The sequence below is a fragment of the Camelus ferus genome, chromosome 1 (assembly GCF_009834535.1).
Source record: "Camelus ferus isolate YT-003-E chromosome 1, BCGSAC_Cfer_1.0, whole genome shotgun sequence".
In the NCBI taxonomy this organism is placed as follows: domain Eukaryota; kingdom Metazoa; phylum Chordata; class Mammalia; order Artiodactyla; family Camelidae; genus Camelus; species Camelus ferus.
Window position 1 is genome coordinate 79862741 of NC_045696.1, and position 24793 is coordinate 79887533.

Genomic DNA, 24793 nt, shown 5'->3' on the forward strand with positions numbered 1-24793 from the left:
TGGAAGAATTAGCAAGTAAGGACAGATAGATTATCGTATCCAAAAGTCAAGCTCTGTAATTTCAGTAAAAGAAAATGGAAACTGAAAGTGAACAAGGGCCTTACCAAAAGTGGCAAGGTCATGACCAGAGTCCTTAGCCAATGGTACAGGGGCTCCTTCCATTCCGCTACATTGTCCAGCTTGGGAAGGACCCAGGGCCTAATTATAGAGTGCAAATGAGCATATCACTCAAATTCCAGTTCCCTTCTTGTACCTGAAATACAGCTAACAATCTCCTCCTTCATTACAGGTAGACATACCATAAATTACCTGTGATTTTTCCCTGACTTATTAACTATAATTAAAAAAATCATGCCTTATATGTAATATAAGTTGGATTCAAATTCTTTGCCAGTGTCATGTCTATAAAAGTTAGCCAGTGTTATAAATAAAATGGCTTTCATCATGCAAACTTGGCTTTTCAATAATGCTTGTTTATTTGTCTTAACTGACAATTACAGGAAGGAAAAATGATTCATTCATTAGTATCTTTTAAAATATATAGGATGTAAAACTGAATGAATGTTATTTCATTCCTATACACTTCTGGTAATTGACTTTTAAAAGCTTAATAACATTTGCATTTATTTTATCTTTTCAGGAGCATTGTTTTAAACCCAGCCTATTTCCGAAATCATCTTCGTCAGGCAACAGTGTTTAGATGTCTGGAGCGATATTCAGAAGCTGCTCGGTATGTTTGTTGTAACTTTTGTGAAGATTTATTTCAAGTTAAATTAATTTTATTCTCAGCTTCTGGTAATAGCATAATAGGACTTTCCATTTCTCTTGTGGAATATGATTTTACCAGAATTATTGTCTTATAAATGTCAAACCAACAATTATTGACTATCTTTTTCTTTAATTAAAGCCATTCTGTGTTCATAGCTGTTAGTAAAATTCAAACTTTCCAGGCATGAGGTCACTTATAATGATGGGGAAACTTCCAGGGAAGATGAGAAACGGACCTGACCTCTTGCTCTCAAGTAGGTTCCTGATCCTGGTTGTTAATGACACACTTTTGCAACTACCTTTTTCTTGCGTTCTGGAAATAAAATCCAACCACGTAAAAAGGACCCCAGCATCCCATTTCTAGAGAAGTCAGCATCACTTATAATACCAAGGGTTGTTACAGGTGTCCTAAAGTATTGTCTTTTTAACCCAAAATACGCCTCATAAAAACCTAGTGAAGCAGCTCCTGATAGACTCATCCCCAGAGCCTAGACGTACAGCAAAAAATTGCAAGAATCGTGCAGCAGCCCGAAGGCTCTGCTCAAAATTCCTTCTCCCCTGTAACAACTTAGGCTTTTCCCTCCGAGTCAACCTCATCATATCAGACTCCCCTTCCCTTTGATAAATTCTCTCAAAGAATTTTCTTCATCTCTCAGTATACAGGTCCCTGCTGTTTCTTACCCATCCACTTTACCACCCCAGGAATTTATCAGGAAAGTGTGACTGGTTTCTGCACGTACTCCAACCATAACTACTAGGGAGAAACCCACAGTAACAGGAACGGGGGGCCCAGGTTGCTGGTGGCTACTATCTCTAGAACTTTTGGAAATGACCCGTTCTTGGAAAACGAAGTTTAAAGAATTTAAGTGGATAATGAAATGATTCCATAAAATTGATACCATGAGTTTGACACGAATTCCATTTTATAAGATGGTCCTAGGAGTTACTTGAACTCAATTAAATGATAGATATGGAAGGCAGAAATAATCACAACTACTCTCACTCTGCAGTCAAACAACCAATATGGCAAAACATTTATTTAACTGTGTTCATGTCCACTTTGAATAATTAAAATAGGTCTTTATCAATCTCTTTTTTCACATTTTATTTTTCCTTATACTTTTTTCCTAAATGTTTTATCTTACATATTCACATACAACATCTTCCTAGTTGGTATTTTCTCCACTGAGTTGTCCCTATGGCTCACGGGCTGTCCACACACACTATGTGAGTGAGAGGACGTTTAAGAGATGACAGTAAGCTTCCTTCTGTCCCACACTTTTTAAAGGCAATTAGCTACAAATGAAGCTAATAAGTTCAGCATAGAGAGATACAATTATCTGTAAAATAGTTTCCCTTGAGAAGAGGTTTATTAATGTGTCTTCTGAATTTAATTGAAAGATAATAGGAAAAAGCTAGATGCAACTTCAGAAGTAGATTGCAACTAGTTAAAAGCTGCTAGTGGTGTGCTGGGTAAGCTTGTACAGACTCTAGGAAGTCAACTGTTAAATATTCAGGAATATCAGGAGATGTTAACTTCAGCTGTTAACTGTAGGAGAAATTAGCAATGCTGGGAGAATTTACACTACAGAAATTGGCAAATGTTACAAATCCATACTTTTTGAGTTTAGGAGAGAGTCAGATACCAGCATATCATTGACTATAACTTAATTGTATCTAACCTAACTGTGTGGCTTAAATTTGTGATAATAATTCTTAATGGTTCCTAAAACAAATTAATAAACAATGAGAAGTTGAAAATTAGGAATTTGTCAGTACTCACCATGTAATATTGGCAGTGACTCTCCATTTCTTTTGACATTTATATCCCTGCAGTACAATAAATATATCTGTTTAATAATATTTGATGACTAGCTCAACAATGCTCCTTGAGAAAGTTCCTGATAATTGTTGGCTATAGCATTGTAGACTTTCCAACAGAAGCAGACACAATTTCTTTCATATACAAGTGTTTTTCATCTTGGTTTCCTTGGCAATTATAATCCTCCATGTAGAGTATTAGTCATCCTTCCTCCAACCCCCAATCCGTCACTAAGGAAGAATTAGCTGTGTATTTCTACATACATGAGCTAGACAGCGGGATTCTAGAGCAGAAATAACACACTGAAATGCTTATAAAGCCTATGCAGATAGTGTGTGAAGGAGGCCAATTAAAAGACAAAACGTGCACAAACTAGGGAGAACTGGAATTCATTCACTGGAGTGGCCATACAATTTATTTTTTGGATTAAATACTGCAATAGTGAAAGTAGGCACTATTAAGAATTATGCAAAGAAAACAAGCATAAACCAGGACCGTCATGAGCACACTGGCCGTGCTGAAGGGAGCAGCCTTATTCAAGTCCAGCTAATGTTCCTGTATAGAAATATAGGTTCAATGTAGCAGATTTTTCAATCTTCAAGAAATAGTGTAATAATCTAGAGCTTTCCAAGAAATTTACTGACTTTTAAATGTTGCTAATTATTTCAAGTTTTTCAAACACAGTTCATCTTAAGAAAGCTGAAATAGTCCCATTCATGAAAATGTAATTCATTGAAGAATCAATTTGCCAAGTGACCAGTTTGCAGAATTCACCAAATTTAAAGTTTACTAAAATCTTATTTTGAGAAATAATCTTGCTAATTAATAGAAATACATTTTCTTATGTACATATTTCTCATAAAGACATTCAGCAAATTTTTTAATGTTTTGCAATTTTTCAATTTTTTAAAAGCTAAGGTTATGGAATGATTTATTCTCATAAATACATTCTTCTTATGTATATGATTATTACTCTACCTTTCTATAGTACATCCTATGATTATTTCCTTATTCATATAACCAAAATTTAAAAGTTAAACAGTTCATATTAATTTCTTTCTGATATTTTAAAAGTCCTTTTTTTGTTTATAACATTTCATCATTTTTACAATTCTTTCCCCAATTTTTGGAGAGTGACCAAATTTGCCCATGTGATAAAATGTATTTTTAACTGTTTATAGCAGTTACAACAACTTGTATTTAAGGAGGCAATTTGAATAGCATTCTACTTTATCTTCTGAAACTAGAAAGCCAAGATAGGGAAAAGGACAGTGGGCAATACAGTACAGTCTGGGCTTTGGATCCCACAGAGGTGAGACTAAAGCAAAGAGAGAAACTGAGGGCCCAGAACTCTGGAGTCCTGGCTACCTTCAAATCCATCTGCAGAATTATTATAAATTTTCTAAAGAGTAACAATAAGCTAAGTTTTAGGAGATAAACATATCTATAAATCTAACAAATTGGTCATTCAACAAACTCATCATCTGAGAAGCTGATCTGAAGCCCACAGAAGGCTGTGTGTGGGTCACAGCTTTTAAGCCTGGATCCAGTCTTCTCTCCAGCCCTAAATGGAACCTGGAATTTAATCCCTCAAGAGGCCAGGGCTGAGCTTCCTCCAACCAGCGGAAGGATTCTTTCCCACATCAAATTTTGTGCAAAGCCAGCTGGGGGAAGATTTTGGTCTAAAAGGAGCAGTCCACTATTAGAAAAAGATGTTATTTTACAAAGTTCAATAGCATTAGTTAATTTACTATCTACAACAAATCTGATTTGCTCTTTGATTTTGAAATATTATTATTTAATGTCATGTAAGTTATATAATATTGTGAGAAAGATTAAATAATACAATATGTAGGCCAAAATTTTCTTATCTTTGCCCTTCTTAATGTACTGCACTAAATGACACATTGGCTCTCAGAGCTATTTCATGTTACATTCACCTTTCAGGATTAAAAACACAAGTTGGTAAGATGCTACCACGCTGTATCAGTCTGCTTGTTGATATAATAAGGGTTTTCTCCCTCATAATTAATTCTCAGCTTTGCCTCTCTCACTCTCAACCTGACAGCAGCTTTTAGTTCACTCCGATTTTACCATTTTGGCTACCTGCCATTCTCATCCTCCTCCACATTTGCCTTTTATTCTGATTTCTTTTTCTCTTTTCTTTTTTTTTTTTTTTTTGACTCTTACCTTTTCTGGGGAAAAAAAAAATCCCTTCCTTGTGAACATCCCCTTCCTTCTAGTCATTAATAAGCCTTTCTAAAATCATCTTATTCCTTCTTTAAGACTTTGGCTTTCCTTGGGGATTGCCATTATTTTAACTGATCAGTGATTACATTTGTTTCTGTTTTATCTTATTTTTGATACTCTGAGACAAATTAAAATACTTGAATTTTCTGAGAATCTGCTCTCTGGATAAGTGTACAATGAAAACCTCAAACAATAAATTCCTTAATAATGATTATTTTAGAAATGAATGGTCAGCTATGCCTAAGGAGTGCCACATTAGAGTACTGAATGAGAATTAGTATAAAACTTCAGGTCTGGGCTCTCTGTGAGTATCAAGATGTTCCAGGGTTCTTTGCCAGGCAGTGTGTTTCTGTTAAGTCAAATCAAACCGTGGTATTTTAAGATGCATTAATTCATAGCTACCCTCACTGACAAGCAAGATAGTAGAGGTTAGTAGAGACGGAAGTAGGTGGGTTTCTTGAGACCCAGGGGACTTGGGGATTTGGCTCTGTTGTTGTTGTTTTCTTATGAAAGTTGTTCCCACTGGAAATTGGAAATAATGCATACATAAATCACAATCTGTCAAAAGAAAAGAGTGATCCAAAAATAAATTGAAGTGTTTGTTCAGAAATCTGGAAACATAAAACAGTGGTGTTGACGCAGATAAGCAATCACTCAGGAGTAGTAGTACAACAGCAAGCAGGGAGAAACTGTGTCAGCTTTTTTGGTGCCATGGAACTCAATGATTTTAAATGAGATTATTATGTATCTTGCAAGGGAGGAGAATATACTGACAGGTAGACTCAAGACAAGTGATTCTGAAGAGATGATAGTAGTGTTGGGAGCTTATTTTAACAGTTCTGATTCAACTGGAAGCAGAAAATCCATTCATTCACCATGCAAGATGCTAAAAATACACCACAGGGTTTTTTTGTTAAAATAAGTTCTCATTTATGCCTACAAATAGATTAAATGACGAGTGTAGGCTCATTTTTATTCTTAAATTGGCCATCTGCCTGATGGGCTTTCTTTCTGTTTATTGGAGGCAGTCCACCGTTGCGAGAATAGCTTTAGTGTGGTCAGGCTTAGCCAGTCATACGTAACATACAGTGATATGTTGGAAGGCGGGCATGATCATTCCTCCATTAAGTGACTTTCCTTTTCCCTACCTATGACACAGCTGCATGAATCCTAAGCGCTGTAAAAATATTGCTTCTTAATGTATGATTTCTAAAACTCATATCAATAAAGAGATTTTTAGTCATTTCACATGGCTTAGGTTAAATATCTAACTATAAGACTATACAACACACCCAACTTTTACGTATGTAAGGTGTAGTGTTCGTGATTTTAAGGGAGAAAGTGAAGGTTCAAATATACTACAGCTTCAAGTTTCTAGCCATCTCTTACGTCTTAAAGATTTAAAATTGCAGATTTATAAATGTCTAATTTTATCATAAAAACACCAATTGTATAAGGCTATAATAACATCAGGTGGCTAAAATGTAATTCTGTTGCCTTAAGAAAAGTTTTGAACATGATCCAAATTATAAGTAAATCACACTAAGGATACATAATCTTACATAAATAGAGGAAAAAAAATTTAACTCAGGCTGTTAAAAACAGCATCCAAAAATCCATTAGGGGAAAACAAACATTGATTGACTTTGTGAATTCCTCTCTCTTGCTGATGTTTATCTTTTTTTTTTTTTTTTTATTGTTTTGGGGTTTTTGGGGGGGTAATTTGGTTTATTTACTTATTTATTTTCAATTGAAGTACTGGGGATTGAACTGAGGACCTCATGCATAGTAGGCATGCAGCCTACCGCTGAGCTATACCCTCCCCCCTCTGATGTTTATCTTGGTAATTATTTTTGTCCCTTTTCTCTTTTGAATGATATACTATGCATTTGTATTACCTCTAAGCACTTCTAAACTAATTTAGAAATGCATACAGTTCTGGGGCTACATGTACCTTCTAGGACTATGTGTACTTTCTGCAAATAGTGTAGTGGGTTACAGAGGAAAATGTTTTTCATTGCTATAGATCTAACCTTGCATCTTTAAAAAAGTGGGTGGAGCAATGAAGACAACACAAGAGAGACAGTAATAAGGCTCCGGGGTGTCACATTTTAAATGTGAAGAAATAAGATTTCTTCCCTCCTTCTTCCCTTCAATCAGATGTCTACCTGATTTCACATTTTCTACAAAAATGGAATGTAGAAAAGCAATTAAACATTAAAAGTTTAATGCAAAAAAGCTGATGTTTAACTCAGAGTTCTGAGCTGTTCTCTAATATCAAAGTGTTGCCAAGTAAATTAGAGTTGAGTCTGTAGATGTTAAAATTATAATAAATGGATCAAAACCTCTGTGTTTTTAATCTGTAAATTGGAGATAATAATAGCACCTGTGTCACAGAGGTTATTATGAGGATAAATGAGACAATTCACGTTGTGCACTTGGCACAGTACTTGCCACATCATAAACGCTCAATAAAAAATGAGCTATTATCATTGTTTCAGTTGTTGTTAGCAATCAGAGCTCTCTGAAGATAGATGAAGCTACCTCAAGAGACAATAAGTTTCTCAACATTGAAACCACAATATTTTGAGCAATCCTTTAGCTGAAATTCTGCACAACAAGAAACAAAACTACACCCCAAGACTATTAGATTCTGTCTCACTCCAAGAGTCTGCACATCTGTGTTTTTGGAAAGCCCCCTGTTAACATAGGGGTTAAAGGACAAGGGTTTGGCTGCTTTAAGGAGTTAAAAGGGGCAAGATTCTAGCTTTTAAAATAAATTTTGTGTATGAATATATTATGAATTTTAGCATCCTGTTTCAGTCTGAGTGATATTCTAATTATTCCTGAAGGGAGTCAGACTGTGGAGGTCTCTGGGGTTGGTAGATGGAGCTTTAAATCACATAGAAAAAGAAAAGTGTTCAGGTCACCTCATTTTTACTCTAATTCTCCTTTTTTTTTTCCCCTTTCCTCAATTCTGTCAAAAATAGCAATACCTCCACAAAAGATTTAGGCTGAAAATACTGACACTACCAGAAACTCCAACTGAAATTCATAAACCTTTTTTTTTTTAATACTGGCATTGGTTCATCACACTATTATTCACATAAATTAATCTCGATGCCACTAATTATGAAAATTGCTCATAAGTCAAAAGTTCTGATTTTGTATCTGTCTGCTAAAGAGGAATCAACTACACTAGAGAATTATAGTCAAGCCAGGGAGAGTTGTGTTCTACTCCCAAGACTACAAATAACTGCCTATGTGTGACCGTGGGCAAGTTAATTAAGTAAGCTCTTTGAGTTTCAATTTCCTCAACCATAAAATGAAGATAATAATACTACTTTACAAAGTAGGCATAAGGAGTAAATAAAATAATGAATATAAAACACTAAACTCAGTGCCTCGCACAGAGTTACGCCTTCAGTGATTCATCATTACTACTGCTGATGCTACTGTCGTCGTTGTTACGAGAATGAACAACAACAAGAGCATTTTTGAAGAAAGGTGTTTAAAGTCCTACTACATTCACTCTGACTTAATTCTGTTGAGTGAAACTTTGGCATAAACATTATATTTCTGGACAAGCACCCCAATTTATCTCAATTTTAGCAGCCATCATCTATGACTGCCCCCCCTGCTCTCTGCCAAACTATATGTCAGATGTTTGTCTCGCATTATCATTGTTCCTCACAACTCCGCAAAGAAATTATATTCTGCATTTTGTAGGTGAGGAAACTGAAGCTAGGGTTTGAATGACTTGTCAAAGACCACATCACTGATAAGTAGCAAAGCTGGATTTTGAGCTTCATTTTATCAAGATACAGACTCCTGCGCATGCACACACACACACAGGAAAGTGCACTTGGTATTGTCAGACTTTTTCATATTTGCTATTTGGATGAGTTTGAAATGGTATTGCCTTGTTGTGGTTCACTTTTTTTTATTGCTAATAAGCCTGTGCATTTTTAATATTTATTGGCCAGTCATGTTTCTTCTTCAGCAATATGTTCATTTGTGTATTTACTTTGATTCATTTTTTATTGTGTTTATCTTTTAATCATTGAATTTCAGGACTCTTTATACTTCTAGGTACTAATAATTTTTAGTTATATGTGTTGCAAGTAATTTCTTTCAACTTATGGCTTATATAATCATACTCTTCATTATACCTTCTTACTAAAAAATAAGCCTAAAAACTTAGTCAGGAGTAGTCAAATTCCTTAAGATTTGCACTATTTGACTTTTAAGAAATACTCATCTATTTCAAGCTCAATAAGATAGCCTTCTATATTGTTTTCCAAAAGTTTAAAGTGTTCCCTTTGCCTTTAAAGTTTTGACCCAATGATAATTGATTTTTATATATGGTGTGAGGTAGGAATTTATTATCATGTTTTCCCCTCAATGGATATCCAATTATCTTGATATCATCTTATCAAATCCTTTTGTTATTGGTCTTCAATGTTGATTTTATCTAGATCAGTTTTACATATATGAATATGAATATGCTGATTTCTGGCCTGTGTTCTATTCATTTATCTATTAGTGTGTTGCACTGCCAAAACCACACTACCATAAGCAGGATAGTTTTATAATATATCTTGATATCTAGCAAAGCAAACCTCTCCAACTGATTCTTTTTCAAAGATCTCTTGTCTATTTTTGGACTTTTACTCTTCTACATAAATTGTAGAAAGAGTGAATTTGAATTCCAAACCAAGATAATACAGGTTCTGATTAGGAATTCCCAAGAAAGACTTTTTTACTTTTTGTTGTACTCCACTAGGATTCAAAATGCAGATGGGCATGTAATTCTACCATTTAGCTCTATAAGAGTTTCTCCTAGTTCTTTCATTGAACATGTTAATTCTTAAAGAAACCACTATGTAGGTGGGTCTTCTATTCAATCTGCACTATGCTCAGACCTCAGGCTTTGTCTCCTTTTCCCTATGCACATTTCCTCTTATGTGGTTACTAGACCACAGAGCAAAACTAGCTGTCCCCAAATAGGAAAGACAGACAGATAAAGAGAATCACAAGTTACTGGAGGAGAAATCTCTGAGCAGAAACCTCTATGGGAACCAGTGGTAGGGTAGGAAAACCTGAAGTGTAACTGACAAATTTCTGGATGCTCAATGTGGGAAATTCTAAAAGTTAAAAATTCTAGGAGGGCCCAATCACAGGTCGGAGCCTACACTTTTATGAGTTTTACCACAAGGAGCTCTACCAAGTCCTCACAGTGAATATGAAAGAAAAATCTCCCCATGGTTCCAACAGGAGGAGGGGGAAAGGAATCATTTCGAAATATGCCAGAGCATTCTGTTCTTCTTAGCAAAGTTTGCCTACAAGAGAATGTATTTTACCAGAGCTTAATATACGTAGAGGAAGAGAAATATTTAACTCCAGTCTTTTCTATCCATTTTGTCAAACCTAAATGGTTGGGGAGGAGGTACAAACTGGGGAGCACTGGTGAAATCCACAGTCCAGGAGCGCAGGCTCATCTAATATAACTCACAGACTGAGACTTAAACATAGGACTTCAGAATGCTTCCTCTCCCCCAATATCTTACCACTACATTATCAAAAGCCTATTTGCAACAGTACCTTCTCTGCAATACATCATGTTCCCCTTGTAATAAAAACCTATAAGTCATACTAAAAAGCAAAAAGACACAGTTTAAAGAAAATTAGCAAGCATCAGAACCAGAATCATATGTGGCAGGAATGCTGCAATGATCAGAACAGGAACTTTGAAAAATACATAATTAATAATACACAGCTAATATGCTAAGGGCTTTAACAGAAAAATAAACAACATACAAGAACAGATGGATAATGTGAGGAGATAGATGAAAATTCCAAGAAAGAAACAGAAATGCTAGAGATTAAAAACACTGTAACAGAAATGAAGAATGTCTTTGATGGGCTCATTAACTAGAATGGTTATGGCTGAATAAAGCCGAATAAAAATCTCTGAGTTTAGGATATGACAATAGGAATTTCCAAAATGGTATACTAAAAATCAAAGAGAAAAGAGACTGGAAAAAAAAAGAAAAGAATATACAAGAACTGTGGAACAACTACAAAAGGTATAGCATGCATGTAATGGGAATACCAAAAGGAGAAGAAAAGAAGCAATATTTGAAGCAATAACTTATTACTACAACCCAGATATTACCATCAGACACCAAAGCACAGATCAAGGATATTTAGAGAACATCAAGCAGAGTAAATACCAAAAAACTACACTTTAGCATATTTTCAAATTACAGAAAACCAGAAATAAAGAAAAAATTCTGAAAAAAAACACAAGAAAAAAACATTTACATACAGAGAAGCAAAGATAAGAATTACACCTGACTATTCTTCAGAAATCATGCAAGCAAGAAGAGAGTGGATGAAACATTTAAAGTGTTGAGAGAAAAAAAAACACCAACCTAGAATTCTGTACTTTGTGAAAGTATCCTTCAAAAGTGAAGAAGAAATAAAGACTTTCTCAAGCAAAAATTGAGAAAAATCTGTTGCCAGTAGATCTGTCCTGCAAGAAATGCTTTTAAAAAGTTCTTCAAAGAGAAGAAAAATTATATAGGTTAGAAACTGAGATCTACATAAATAAAAGGATAGCATGAGAGAATGAATAAGTGAAGGTAAAATAAAAACATTTGGTTTTTTTTCATTCTCAATAGACCTAACTGATAAGTTTGTACAAAATAATAATAGCAACAATATATTCGTTTATGGATGCTTATGTATATGCTTATGTATATGTATATAGGCACTTATGTATGCTTACGGATTAGTGAAATGAATGACAGCAATAACTGATTACAAGGGATGAGAGAGAAAATTAGGAATTTTTGTTATTTTAAGGTACTTGCCCTATCTGTGGAATGGTATAGTGTCATTTCAAAGTGTACTTGGATTAGCAGTAAATGTATATCGGAAACTCTAGGACAATAGCTGAAAAAAGTTTAAAAAAAAGAAGTACAACTAATATGCTAAAGTGGAGAAAAAATTGAGTCATAAAATGCCTAAACAAAAACACAAAAGGCAGAAAAAGTGTGGAAGACAAAAATAGGAATAATGACAATAGAAAACAGTTACAAATATGGTAGTTATTAATCTGACTTTATCAATAATCATTTTACATGTTAATGGTCAAAAATAATGCCTAACTATATTCTGCCTACAGGCAACTCAATTTAAATATAAAGGCACATATAGATTAAAAATAAGTGGATAGAGATATATCATGCTAATATCAATCAAAAGAAAGTAGGAGTATCTATATTAATTTTAGAGCAGACTTCAGACCAAGGAAAGTTTTCAGGGATAAAGAGGAGCATTACATAATGGTAAATGGATCAATAAATCAGGAATATATGACAATTCTTAACACATATGTGCCTAACAATAGCGAATCACAAAATATAGGACAAAAATTATAGAGACTTAAGGAGAAATATATGAACCCACCATTATAATTGGAGATTTTAATATCCTTTATCAGAAATAAAAAGGCCAAACAGGTAGAAAATCAGTAAAGACACAGCTGAACTCAACAACTGGATAAAATTGGTATCTCTTGGACTATTTCACCCAACAACAGCATATTATATCCTCATTCTCACAGGGAATATTCACCAAAATAGACCACTTCTAGGCCATAAAATATACCTTAACAAATTTGAAAGAACAGAAATCATACAGTATCTGCTCTCAGACTACAGTGGAATTCAAATAGAAAAGAATGACAGATAGCTGGAAAATCCCCCAAATACTTGGAGATTAAACACACTTCTAAATAACACATGACTCAAATAAGAAATCTTAAGAGAAATTTAAAAATATTTTCAACTAAAAAAATGAAAATACAATTTATCAGAATTTGTACGATGCAGTAAAAGCAGTGCTTAGGGCAAAAATTTTAGTCTTGAATACATATTTTAGAAAAGAAGAAAGACCCGAATCAATAATCTAAGGTTCCACCTTAGGAAATTAGAAAAATTAGAGCAAATTAAATCCAAATAAGCAGAAGAAAATGCCAAAAACAATGAAACTGAAAACAGAAAATCATTAGGAAAAAAACAACAAAACCAAAACTGGTTCATTGAAAAGATCAATAAAATCACTAAGCCACTAGCTAAATATCAGTAATAGGACACAAACTACTATATCAGAAATGAAAAAGGGAACATCACTACAGATTCCATGGACATTGAAAGAACATTAAAGGAATAGTATGAACAACTCTATGCTCACAAATTTGATAACTTAGATTAAATGAACAATTCTTTCAAAGATATAATTTGCAAAAATCACAAAGAAACAATCTAAATAGGCCTATATCTACTAAAGAAATTGAATAGACATTTTGTTTCAAAAAAAAAAAAAAGAAAAGGACTAGGCCAAGTAGGTTCACTGGTGGATTCTGCAAAACATTTAAGGAAAAAAAATATACCATTTCTGTACAATCTCTTCCAGAAGATAAGACCAGGGAAAATATTTTCTAACTCATTCTATGAAGCTAGCATTATCCTAATGCCAAAATAAGACAAAGACATTTCAAGAAAAGAAAACTACAGACCAATATTTCTCACAAACATAGATGCAAAGTCCTAAACAGAATATTAGCAAATTGAATCTAGCAATATATTAAGAGATTATATACCATGATCAAGCGGGATTTACCCTAAATATGCAATGTTTGTTCAGTATCTGAAAATCAATTAATGTAACCCATCACATCAATACTCTGAAAAAGCATATGATTATATCAATAGATGCTGAAAAATCATGTGACAAAATCCAGTATTCACTTATGATAAAAATGCCCAGAAAGCTAATAACAAAGAGAAACTTCCTCAATTTGATAAATACCTACAATAAAAACCTATAGATATTATACTTGATGAGAAAATGGAAGCTTTCCCACTAATATCAGGTATAAGGTAAAGACGTCCACTTTCACAACTCCTGTTCAACACTATACTAGAAGTTCTAGCTAAGGCAATAAGCCAAGGGAAAAGTATACAGTTCGGGAAGGAAGAAACAAAATTGCCTTTATTCTCAGATAACCTACGTAAAAAATCTGAAAGAACTGATTTAAAAAAAAATCCTGCAACTAATAAGCAATTATAACAAGGGTGCAAGGTGCAAGCCGAATATGCAAAAGTCAGTTGCTTCCTATATACCAGAAATAAATAAGTGGAATTTGAAATTTAAAACATATTACCATGTACATTAGCATCCAAACAAATGAAATACTTAGGTATAAAACTAACAAAATATATGATGAAAACTACAAAGCTCAGATTAAATATATCAAAGAAGTACTAAATAAGTAGAGAGATAGTCTATGTTCAAGGATAGAAAGACACAATGTTGTCAAGATGTCAGTTCTTCCCTCCTTGATCTAGATTCATTCCAATCAAAATCCCATCAAGCTATTTTGTGGATATCAACAACTCAATTCTAAAGTTGATATAGAGAGACAAAAGATAGAGAACAGTTAACTCAATCTTAAAAGAGAAGAGCAAAGTTGGAAAACTAACACTACCCAACTTCAAGATTTACTATAAAGCTACAGTAATCAAGACAGTATGGTATTGGGAAAAAAATAAACAAACAGATCAATGGAATAGAGCAGAGAACCAAAATAGACCCACATAAATATAGTCAACTGACCTTTGACAAAAGAACAAAGGCAATACAACAGAGCAAAGATTGTCTTTTCAACAAACGGTGCTGAAATAGCTGGACACACACACACACACACACACACACACACACACTCACTCACTCACTCACTCTAGACACAGGCCTTACATTTTCACAAAAAATTAACTCAAAGTGGATCACAGACCTAAATGCAAGACACAAAACTATAAAACTCCTATAAGATAATGTAGAAACTCTATTACTACAATGGTGGATATATGTCATTAAACATTTGTCAAAACCCATAAGACATTCAACACCAAGAGTGAACTCTAATATAAGCTATGGACTTTGAATGAAAACAATATGCCAATGTAGGTTCACTGATTATAACAATGTACCATGTGGTGTGGGATATAGATAGCTGGGGTAGGTCTGAGTCTGTAGAGACAGGAAATATATGGGAAATCTCCCTATTTTCTACTTTTCTACTTTCTACTTTTAGGTTTTGCTGTGAACCTAAAGCTGCTTAAAAAAATAAAGTTTATTAATTTAAAAAATTTTAAAAATTTACATAGCTTTTTAAAAGATCCTCTAATGGGTGTTAAAGTTAGTAGGCAAACATTTGAGGAGAAATATAATATTAGCATAGTCTCAAAATATCTCCCCCAAATATTTATCAATTGAAAAGGGAAACCTAGTAACTTTCTGGTGAAGAAAACCAGCTAATATCACCTTAATCAAATGATCAAGGTTAACATCATCAGTAATGAAACATCAACATTGTACCCCCTGATTGTATGCAGTGAGAAGAACAACACTTTGATAATGTTCTTGCCTAAAATGCATAATTTCACTCTAATCATGAGAAAACAGCAGGCAAACTCAATCTGGGACACATTCTACATAATAACCAGTCAGTATGCATTAAAAGGTTCAAGAAAAGGGAAAAATAAGGAAATATCAAAGAATGGAGGACACTAAGGAAACACAACTAAATATATTGTGGGATCCTTCATTGGATCCTGGAACAACAAAAACAAAAGGGCATTAAGGGAAAAAAACAACTGACGAAATTTTAAAAAATCTGTAGTTCAGTTAATAGCAATGTGCCAATATTAATTTCCTGGTTTTATTCATTGCACTATATTTATGTAAGTAGTTAAAATTAGAGGAAGCTAGGGAATACTGGGTGGAAGGATATATTTTAACTCTCTGTCTATTTTTGCAACTTTTCTGTAAATTTTAAATTCTTTCAAAAAGGAAAAAAATTTTAAAACACCTGTTTGTGATGTTTGTTTTCAGTCTGTCTTGTTTAAGAGTATCAGCTGTTCTGGGTAGGGTTTCTCTGATCATCTTATCCACCACATTCCCAAATTTGAAAGCCAAGACTTAACATTTTAAAGACATTTTTATCATCTCTCTCTCCCAACCTATTTTGGGATATCCTTTGCCTGCTATAATTTAAGAACATGTTCTTTTCCTACATCTTATTTCTCCTACAGATTCCATCTTAATTTTAGCTTTTGAAGCTTATTCTGCTATTCTTTTATACTCTTCTTTAATTATCTGAATCATAAAATTCTGTGCTAACTTCATTAGAACTGGGGTTAGACAATCAAGATCAGCAATCCAGTTTTATCACTTATAATTGCATTGGCCTCAGCAAGATCCTTAGCCCCCTATGAATGAGAATAATAATAATCATAGTACCTGGACTCGTGTCTCCAAAAGTTGTTACGAGAATCAACTTTCTCCTTTCCCTTGGATTTCCTGACATCATATTCTCTGGATGTGTTTTCCTACTTCTTTGACTTTTCCTTCTCAGTCTCTTATTCCTCAACCTACTGCTTAAAAATCAGTATTTTCAAAGGTTCTATCCCCTTACTCTTTTTTATAAATTGTGTTTACTTTTCCTTGGCCATTAAATTCCCTCTCCTGGCTTCAACTAATCAATATACTAATGACTCTAAATTTATGTCTACATTCTCAGATCTTGCTCCCTGTCTTCACATTTATATATTCAAGCACCTTCTGGTTATCCCCATTTGGCTGTATTATAAGCATCTCAATTAAAACATGTTATAAACTGAACTCTTTATTGCTCTCAAAAACTTAACTCTCCCAACATCTTTACTGTCTAACATAAGGGTCTGATTAATTAAATGGTGAAAATATCCATGGAATACAATGCAACCATTTTAATTAGCGGACAGATAAATATTTAATAATGTGGAAGATACTCTCATCATACTGTTCATTCTTCAGAGCAGGTTAAAAAAAAACAGTATGTGTAGTATGTTTTATTTACAGAACAAATTTGAACACATCTCTCTCCAGACTAATTACTTTAAATGGCTCTCCATAATCTATGGAATAAATCTTGGCCAAAAATTTTTTTAAAGGTCTCTTATAATTAAGACCCTGCTTATCTGTCCAGCCTCCTCTACACACATACACATACAGATGCATGCACACTTTTCAGTACTGATATACTACCCAAGCACAGCATACATGCTATTTCATGCTTTTGCACAGTCCATCTTCTCTGCTCAGAATAGCTTTTCCCTCTTTGGTCATCTCTTAAGCCTTTCTTGGGGCCCACCTCCCTGGGAAGGTTTTACTGACTCCATTTTCTCCCAATAGGATTAATTTTTATTTTTCCGTACTACTTCTGTGCCTGGTCTTGACAGCTACTAGTGTGCATTCTATGTCATAATTATTCTTATAAATGTCAATTTATCTTAAAAGATCATGGGTTTCTTGAAGATGAAAAACTGACCAAATCACCTTTTATACCTTTACCACCCATCTTCATGACTCAGTCACATCGGCCACAATATAAATATTTGTGGAACTGAAATTTCAATGCATATGAAAGCACATAAAGTATCACAAATAGAGTACTCTGAAATTAAAAAATGGTATTATTTCTATTTAAATTCATACTGTAATACACTGGCATTTTAATCCACTCTATAAAGAACAAATTCTCCAAAAGAGGGCTTCTTATCTATATTAACATAATCTGGGTGTCAAAATCTTAAATCTAATAGTAAAGTAGATTAGATCCCCTTAGACCAGATGTCCATATATAAAAATACAGAATGAAAGGGAAGCACCATATTACAAAACTTTATAAAAGCCAACAAAAGAATTTACTGGGAATAATTTGACCCAGACTCTGTAATGAAAACATCTTACGTGACTTGAGTTTCCTCAAGCCTTATCAACCTATGAACACAACTCAAATCATAATAATGGCAGCAACTTCATACACTGACTTAAATCCCACCTGCATAACACAAGAGTTCACCTCTCCTCCACCTTACTTGGGATTCCTGGGAGCTGACTCACAGGCTGTCTAGAAGAAGAACAGAGTAGCAAAGTATGATATGAAGAGGTTAGTTTTTAATGTCATTATCTAAAGCCAAAAAAAAAAAAAAGAAGAAGGTAAAGTCAGAAAAATCCTTCAAAGTCTTTTAAGTCTTTTGTACTATCCACCACCATCATGTACATGGTTTTGCATATACAACCTACATACAAATATGCTCACAAAAATTTAGTATTTACTGTAATGTTCAATGTATGATTCCACAGAGAGAATATATTTTAAAACTGTCACTCAAAGATATCTCTGCTTGGAACACTTCAGCAAATTAATGAAGATTCTATTTTGTTGGCCCTTCTTTTTCACTGCCGTCATTCCATTTTCCACAGATGACTTTATCAGCCCATCTAACTCTTCCTTAGCCCTCATTTATCTAAGTTTTTCCTGTAAGGCCTGGAGGCTCAGCCACTTGTCTGGCAGATTTCTTTTCCACTGATCAGGGAAACCCTTACATCTTTCTCACATTTTAAAAACAGCTTTCAAACTTGCAATGATTATTGCTGATTTGACTGACTCCATTCACCTCTGGGCTTAAGCTTATTGACTAAAATGGCAAGCTGACACTGGACACTTTAAATTGTCATCTTCCCTTTCATCTTTTGATCAATATTTTGGAATCCAACTAGGTTAAATGCATGCATAATGTGATCTTGCTGTTACTGGGGTTTCATATCATTGTTTAGTCTCTGGGTTCCTCATGAGGGAACTGGGAACAAGGTCCAGTCTCAGGGGCTAAAAGGACTCAACTCTCTCTCTGCTACTGTAGTCTGCACACTTCCTTGGGGATTCCCTAATAGTCTTTTCCTAGGTTTGTTATGTTCTAAGTGTAACTGCTCAAAAGAGTATCTTAGAGTCACGAGTCTCTAACAATTGATTTCTGTGAAAGATTTTGCCTTCCTTGAATAAATTCTATAAAATCCTGGCCATGGCACTAGATTCCTAAATCCCTGCCTCTCCTGCACAAATGATTGCATTGTCTTCAATGGATGGCTTCATCCTTCTTCAAAGGATGTCTTCAGGGATGCAAGCCCCAACTCTTTGATAAGAAGAAACAGGAAGAGCTGAAATGGATACCATTTGTACCTGTGTCTTACCTTTTGATCATCCCCAGGACACTAATAACAGTTCACAAGTTCACTTAACAGAGCTACTATTAAATCTCTTCTACTCATAATCAAATGTATTATATGAGGCAATACGAAGCAGGGTCTCCACTACACTCGTCATGAATATTAGATACTTAAAATTCATACTGAACTACCCTAGCCGTCACTCTTCCCTGCCAACCCAGACACACTCTCAAGTCTCACACCTTCCTTCAAGGGATATATTTATTCTTTTCAGGTTTTCATGAAATTTAGAATTTTAAGAGGTTCTTGCTGCAGTCTACTCTTCTGTAACCTGGTATGTTTTTTTCCTCCATGCTCACAGAACTGTTTATTTCTTTCTTTAAAAACAACTCACATGAAAAAATATTTGCCAGCTGTTAATGCTTTCTGAAATTATTAATTTATATTTTAATTTATAAATATGCTACCATTACTTAACGCCTATGGGCACATTTGAAAAACTAAAAACACAAATTAAAAAATAAGACAAACATCATGCAAGCTGTGGTTTAAGGAAAAAAAGAACACTGTCTCTGCCTATATTAAACCCCCTTCAAGCAAGCACCTAAATAAATAGATGGATAGTGTACTGTGCCCCCAAAGAAATGTAAATGTTTCCTTAAATCAATACCATGAACCCGTTTAAGGGTGCATAAACGTCTCCTAGTGGAAGAGTGATTACCTTGTGAACTCAACATTTGCAGTGCTAGAACTCACTTCTAAGGTCTTCCATGTATTCTGTCCCAAAAGCTCAATAACATAAGTATTACTTGTAAGTGACACATAATAAGTGCTCAATAAACAAACAGTTGTTTGCTTTAAAATGCATACCATTTTAATTCCCAACTATTTAACTTTCTTTATGATGTTCACCAAATCTGTAATCTCTTTTTTTCTTTTTTCTTCATCCTTGCTTGTGTTCTCTTTTCATCTAAAAAACAGTAACTAAAAATGTTAGTTTATGCTAGTGTAGTTTTTGTGTGTGTTGGATAATCTGTGAAGTAGTGAAATACACTCTAATGTTTATTAACCAGCCTTTCTGATTCCAATCTATAAATTAAAAGCTACAAAATGAGCATCTAGAAAGCACAATTTCAGCATAAATCAAGGTTTCTATGGATTACATCCACTGATAACTTGCTGGATGACTTTCTTATAGAATGTATCTGAGGAATAAATACATGTAACTCAAAGAATATATACATCTAATAGGGAAAATGCACATTTATGAATTTTTTCCAAAGAATCTTAAGTCAGGGGAAAAGCTAAATAAAATTTAATAAGAATATATTGCAGGCTACTATATAATCAGCTATGCCGGGAAGAAGGAATAGAAGAAGCAGAAAATAAGATTCTTGTCCATGAAGAGCTTACAATTCTACTAAAGAAAAGATTAACAATTCTCTCTAGAGGATTAAACAGGTACACTGAACCATGGAGGATGGCATGTAACAATGCATTCATGCTCTAAAACAGTTCCCCGCTGAGAGAATAGGAGACCACATCATTTATCATCTAAAACAGGAAAATTATGATAGTGAAAAGGCCTCTGTTAATTACCCTCGGACAACAGGCATAGACTAGGATTGCCTTGGGAAAACCTAGGTGTATGGTTACCTGAAGCCAAGAACATGGTCATCTCAGTACTAAACACTCGCCTGAAGTCTTCTCCTGAACAAACATGTTACTCTTAAGATGTTTATCTATCAAGGTAACCTAAAGTGTAGCGGAAGCTGCAGGACAGGGGACCTTGAAAGAGTTCAGATCACTTTGTTTTTCTTTTCTGTTCTCCTCCCACTAGTGACTGTTCCTCTTTGGAATAGCCTAGTTCTAATACCTGTGATTGTTAGTCATGCATGTTTTGGCCAAGAGGATGAGAATCACAAAGACCTGCTTTTTCACCAGGAGGCACGGGCAATGCAGTTTCTCTTAGAAGTGGACTGAGTGAGATCATCACACTTTATTTCCAAAGGGAGAGAGCACTACACTTCATTTCAGCTACTCATACATAAACCCTGGCATCGACATCTTTGCGTACGCTCCCTGCTTCATGCCACCCATCATCGGCCATGGTGTCTTTCACAAACCAAGGTGTCCGGAGCTTTCGGTTGAATGAATAAGTGAATAAATGATAGCTATTGCCTAGAGACAGGAGAATACAGCTTATGGATAACTATTTCTACTCTCCCCTACCTGCAGAGAAATATCCAAATGAGCAAGAAAATGTCCTAGCCTGCATGGCATAGTTCACTTCCCCAATGCACATGTTTTTTTTTTTCCCTAGAGGAACAGGGCTCAAAATATTTAATATAATTCAGTGGAAAATTCAGTTTCATATATAGAATGCCATTTTAACTTCAACAGCAAATCTGTGCCTCCCTTCATTTAATGAAATCATTAGCAACTATTTATTGACCACCTACTATGTGCCAGTCACTGTTCTAGATGCTGGGGGATACAGCAATGAACAAAATTTCAAAAATCTCTGTCCTTACAGATCTTTCAATTATTCATTCATTTGATAATCATGTACCAAGTCTCTGGAGAATTCATAATAATAAATGAGATGTGATCCCTGCCCTCCACAAAATTATACTGTATCAGAGATGACTTTAAAGAATACCAATAACTAATCTACAAGAGGGAGTTAAAAGGCTCAAAGAGAAGACTTACAAGCAATGTGTTATTGCTTATAACACAGTGTGGAAGACAAGAGTATTTAAATGCAATAAGGGTTTAAGAAGGCTGCACATGTGGCATTCTTGTTGCAGGCTCACAAAACTACACTACCTATATTAGTTAAAAGCTTCGATATGTTTTTTAAGTGCAAGAAAAAACTTTAGTAACAATGGAGATCAATACACTTTTGAAGCAGTCTAAATAAGCCTGTTTGGGTATTAGCTTCTCAAAGAAGCAATGTATATTTCATTCTCCTAAATACCACTGTTAGTGCCTGGGCAGAATAATAATTTGCAAATCAAGTACTTTCAAGTATCAGACAGTGCTCGACGTGCATTTCATATAATGGAGCATTTAATCCTCCTAACAATCCTGTGAGGCTGGCACCTATTATTATCCTCATGGTATTATGAGGAAACTGAGGTGCAGAGAGGTTAAGTCAAAAGTCATACAGAGAGCAAACGGCAAAGTTGAAATTCAAAGGCAGGCTAGCTCCCACATCTGAGTCCTCAATCCCTGCAACATATTGCCTCTGCCAATCTGATGAAAATAATTCATTCAAAGTTAATAATGAATGATAATGCCTTTATTTTCAGAAAAGACACAAATGTACATTACCATTTAAACTGCAACCTAAAGAAGTGACTAATGTGTCATTTTTGGCACTTTAAGTCATTGAGCATTTTGGCTGCCGGAGAATTTTTTGATGCCTCACAAATTATCTACCTATCTCTAGATGTACCATTGCCTTGAAAAAAATTACATGCTTGAATGAAGGGAAGTATTGAGAAAAGGAGAAACTGAATCCTATAACACTAGCCTGAGGACAGGAGAAGGTGGGTTTCACCATGGGAGATCTCTGGTGGCCAAAATATAAGGAGAATACAGTGAAAGGAAAGAAAGGAGATGCCAGAACAGTGGCATGGACTATTTAAAGGAGTCTAGAAAAGTGCAGAGAGCAAATCTGAACATATCATAATCTTGCCGAATGTCCACCCTGCATATATATCACTCATAAAAATCAGAAAATTCTTGCATGTTACTTGGATAGGCCTCTGCTATCTTGGAAGAGTGAGCCAGTCTTCCACCAGTGAGCTGTTAACACTTGAACAGATTCTTTATTGTATCTTTGTGGGCTTTTCGCAAAAAGGTTTAATTGTTAGTGATGGTGTTTTGGTATGGTGGTTCTTCTAGATGGATTAAATTGAGAATGCCACATGTAAAATCGTTTTAAAGATCCATTCTCCTTGTGTCACAAGTGTCCTGTGTAACAATTCTGACCACATCAATATAAAGATGTTCCCTGGGTACAAGCTACCTCGCTCCCAGCTCTACATTCAACTCATTCTGACCGTTTACACCATTCCTATCCTTTCAGTAGAGGAACCAGGCTTGCCTGAGCTGGGAGCATCCGACTCAACCAGCTTCACCATCCACATTCACCCTTTGGTTGACAACACCAGTATTGAAAACAATGGCATCAACCTAGTATGTGTAGATTTCATGTTACAGGTTTCATAGATTTCAAATTGTTTTACAGTTATTATTACTTTTATACACACAACCTTCCAGAATATTGGTAGTATTAAAATCACCTTCATTCTAGAGATGGACCATAGAATGTACGGAAAAAGACTGGGATTAAGTGACTTTTCCAAGGTCAAGCATCTCCTGAAAAAGTAAGAGGTGTGGCTCCACAGCCTAGCTTCAGCCTGCACACTGGCCCACACAGTACTTTCCCCTCTCCTTTTCTTTTTCACTATTTGGTGCTTTATTTGGTTTTATTTTATTAATAAAAGATTGCATAACTGTTAAAACGTATATCATTTTAGTAAACTGTAGTTTAAATGGGTGTCTGTTAGCTGCCTTAAAAACCTCACCACAGTGTATATATACTTTGGTTCTACTGGAAAATTGATTCCAAGTTCCGAAGAACCAGCTTACCATATTGGAGCCTGCATATGCCAGCTAATCACTCTTTTCTTTACCTGTAGGTCCCAGGCTCTTGAGAAACATGTAGCTGCATTTATGATAGTGGTCCAGTTGCACAATATAATAAATAATTAAGATGTGTTACCAGACTGTATAGTCTCTACTTATTCTAAGATTTTTTTCTACCCAAGCAGAAATTAGGAGATAGAATGGCAAGCAGTAAGACTATTCTTTTTCCTTACTTCTAGGGAATTACAAGACAGTCCTGGCTAGTTTTGCTGTAAGCTGTTCTTCTGCTGTGAATGGATTTATTTTCTGCTCTGTATACTATTCTTTCCAACTGCTTTACATTTTATATTGGCTCCAGAATCTGCTGGTGTGAACTACTGAAAGCAAAATTAGATTCAGGACTGTCTGTTTTTACATAGCCAGACTCTCCTCTTGAGATTTTGTCCCTTCTGAGGATGACCTAAGATGACATTCTTTGCTTTTTCCTCATCTTTCTTCTTCCTTTGATTCTCCAAGAAGTTGCATAAAACTTCATGATTATGTTTAAGATTAGAGAAACATATGTTCTGGATTTTCACCCATACCAAAAGGTGAGGGTGCCCTCTGGTGATGAAGAAACATCCCAAGGATGGCGGCTCAATTCTTGGTCATGGTAGAGTGATCTGGGTTATGGTGGGGCAGGAGACAGGTCACCAATAAGAGTGTTCCCCCAGAGGAATGCCCCAGAAAGAAACCTTCAAGAATAAGCACTAAGCAAGCTTCTCGGGTTTATCAGACTCCATAAACACTCTTCAGAGAGTCAGGGCAGCGAATTATTTAATTGGATGCTGCTCTGTGATACCAGTCAGTCTCTACCCTGGAGTTAGACTGTTGGCTTCAGGCCAAACCCATTACTGTGTTATCATTATTTATGATTTCCTTGAGACTCAGATATTAGTTCATTCATCTGGAAAAGGAAAGAATTCACTTTTAGATTTTTCTTTTCTCACAAGAGTAGCAGGAAATACTTTTATGGAAACTGCCCCTAGCATCTGACACTGAGTCACCACAGGACCTGGACTATTACCATATTTAAGGACTCAAGTGCCTTCACACATGCTTTTGTCATTTGACTTTGTCCTTAGGAATGGTGCCAATGTCTCAGTTTCCTATTAGCCTATAGTCACTGCCTAG

General features: G+C 35.0%; 1 protein-coding gene across 1 annotated transcript in view; it reads left to right on the top strand.

The window, feature by feature from the left end:
* The window catches only part of SPATA16 (spermatogenesis associated 16), a 181268-nt gene that overhangs the window by 72462 nt on the left and 84013 nt on the right, over positions 1-24793 (top strand). Inside the window, exon 3 of the mRNA XM_032484198.1 lies at positions 641-730. Coding sequence (XP_032340089.1) covers positions 641-730 — 90 coding nt within the window. The remainder of the gene's footprint in view (positions 1-640; positions 731-24793) is intronic.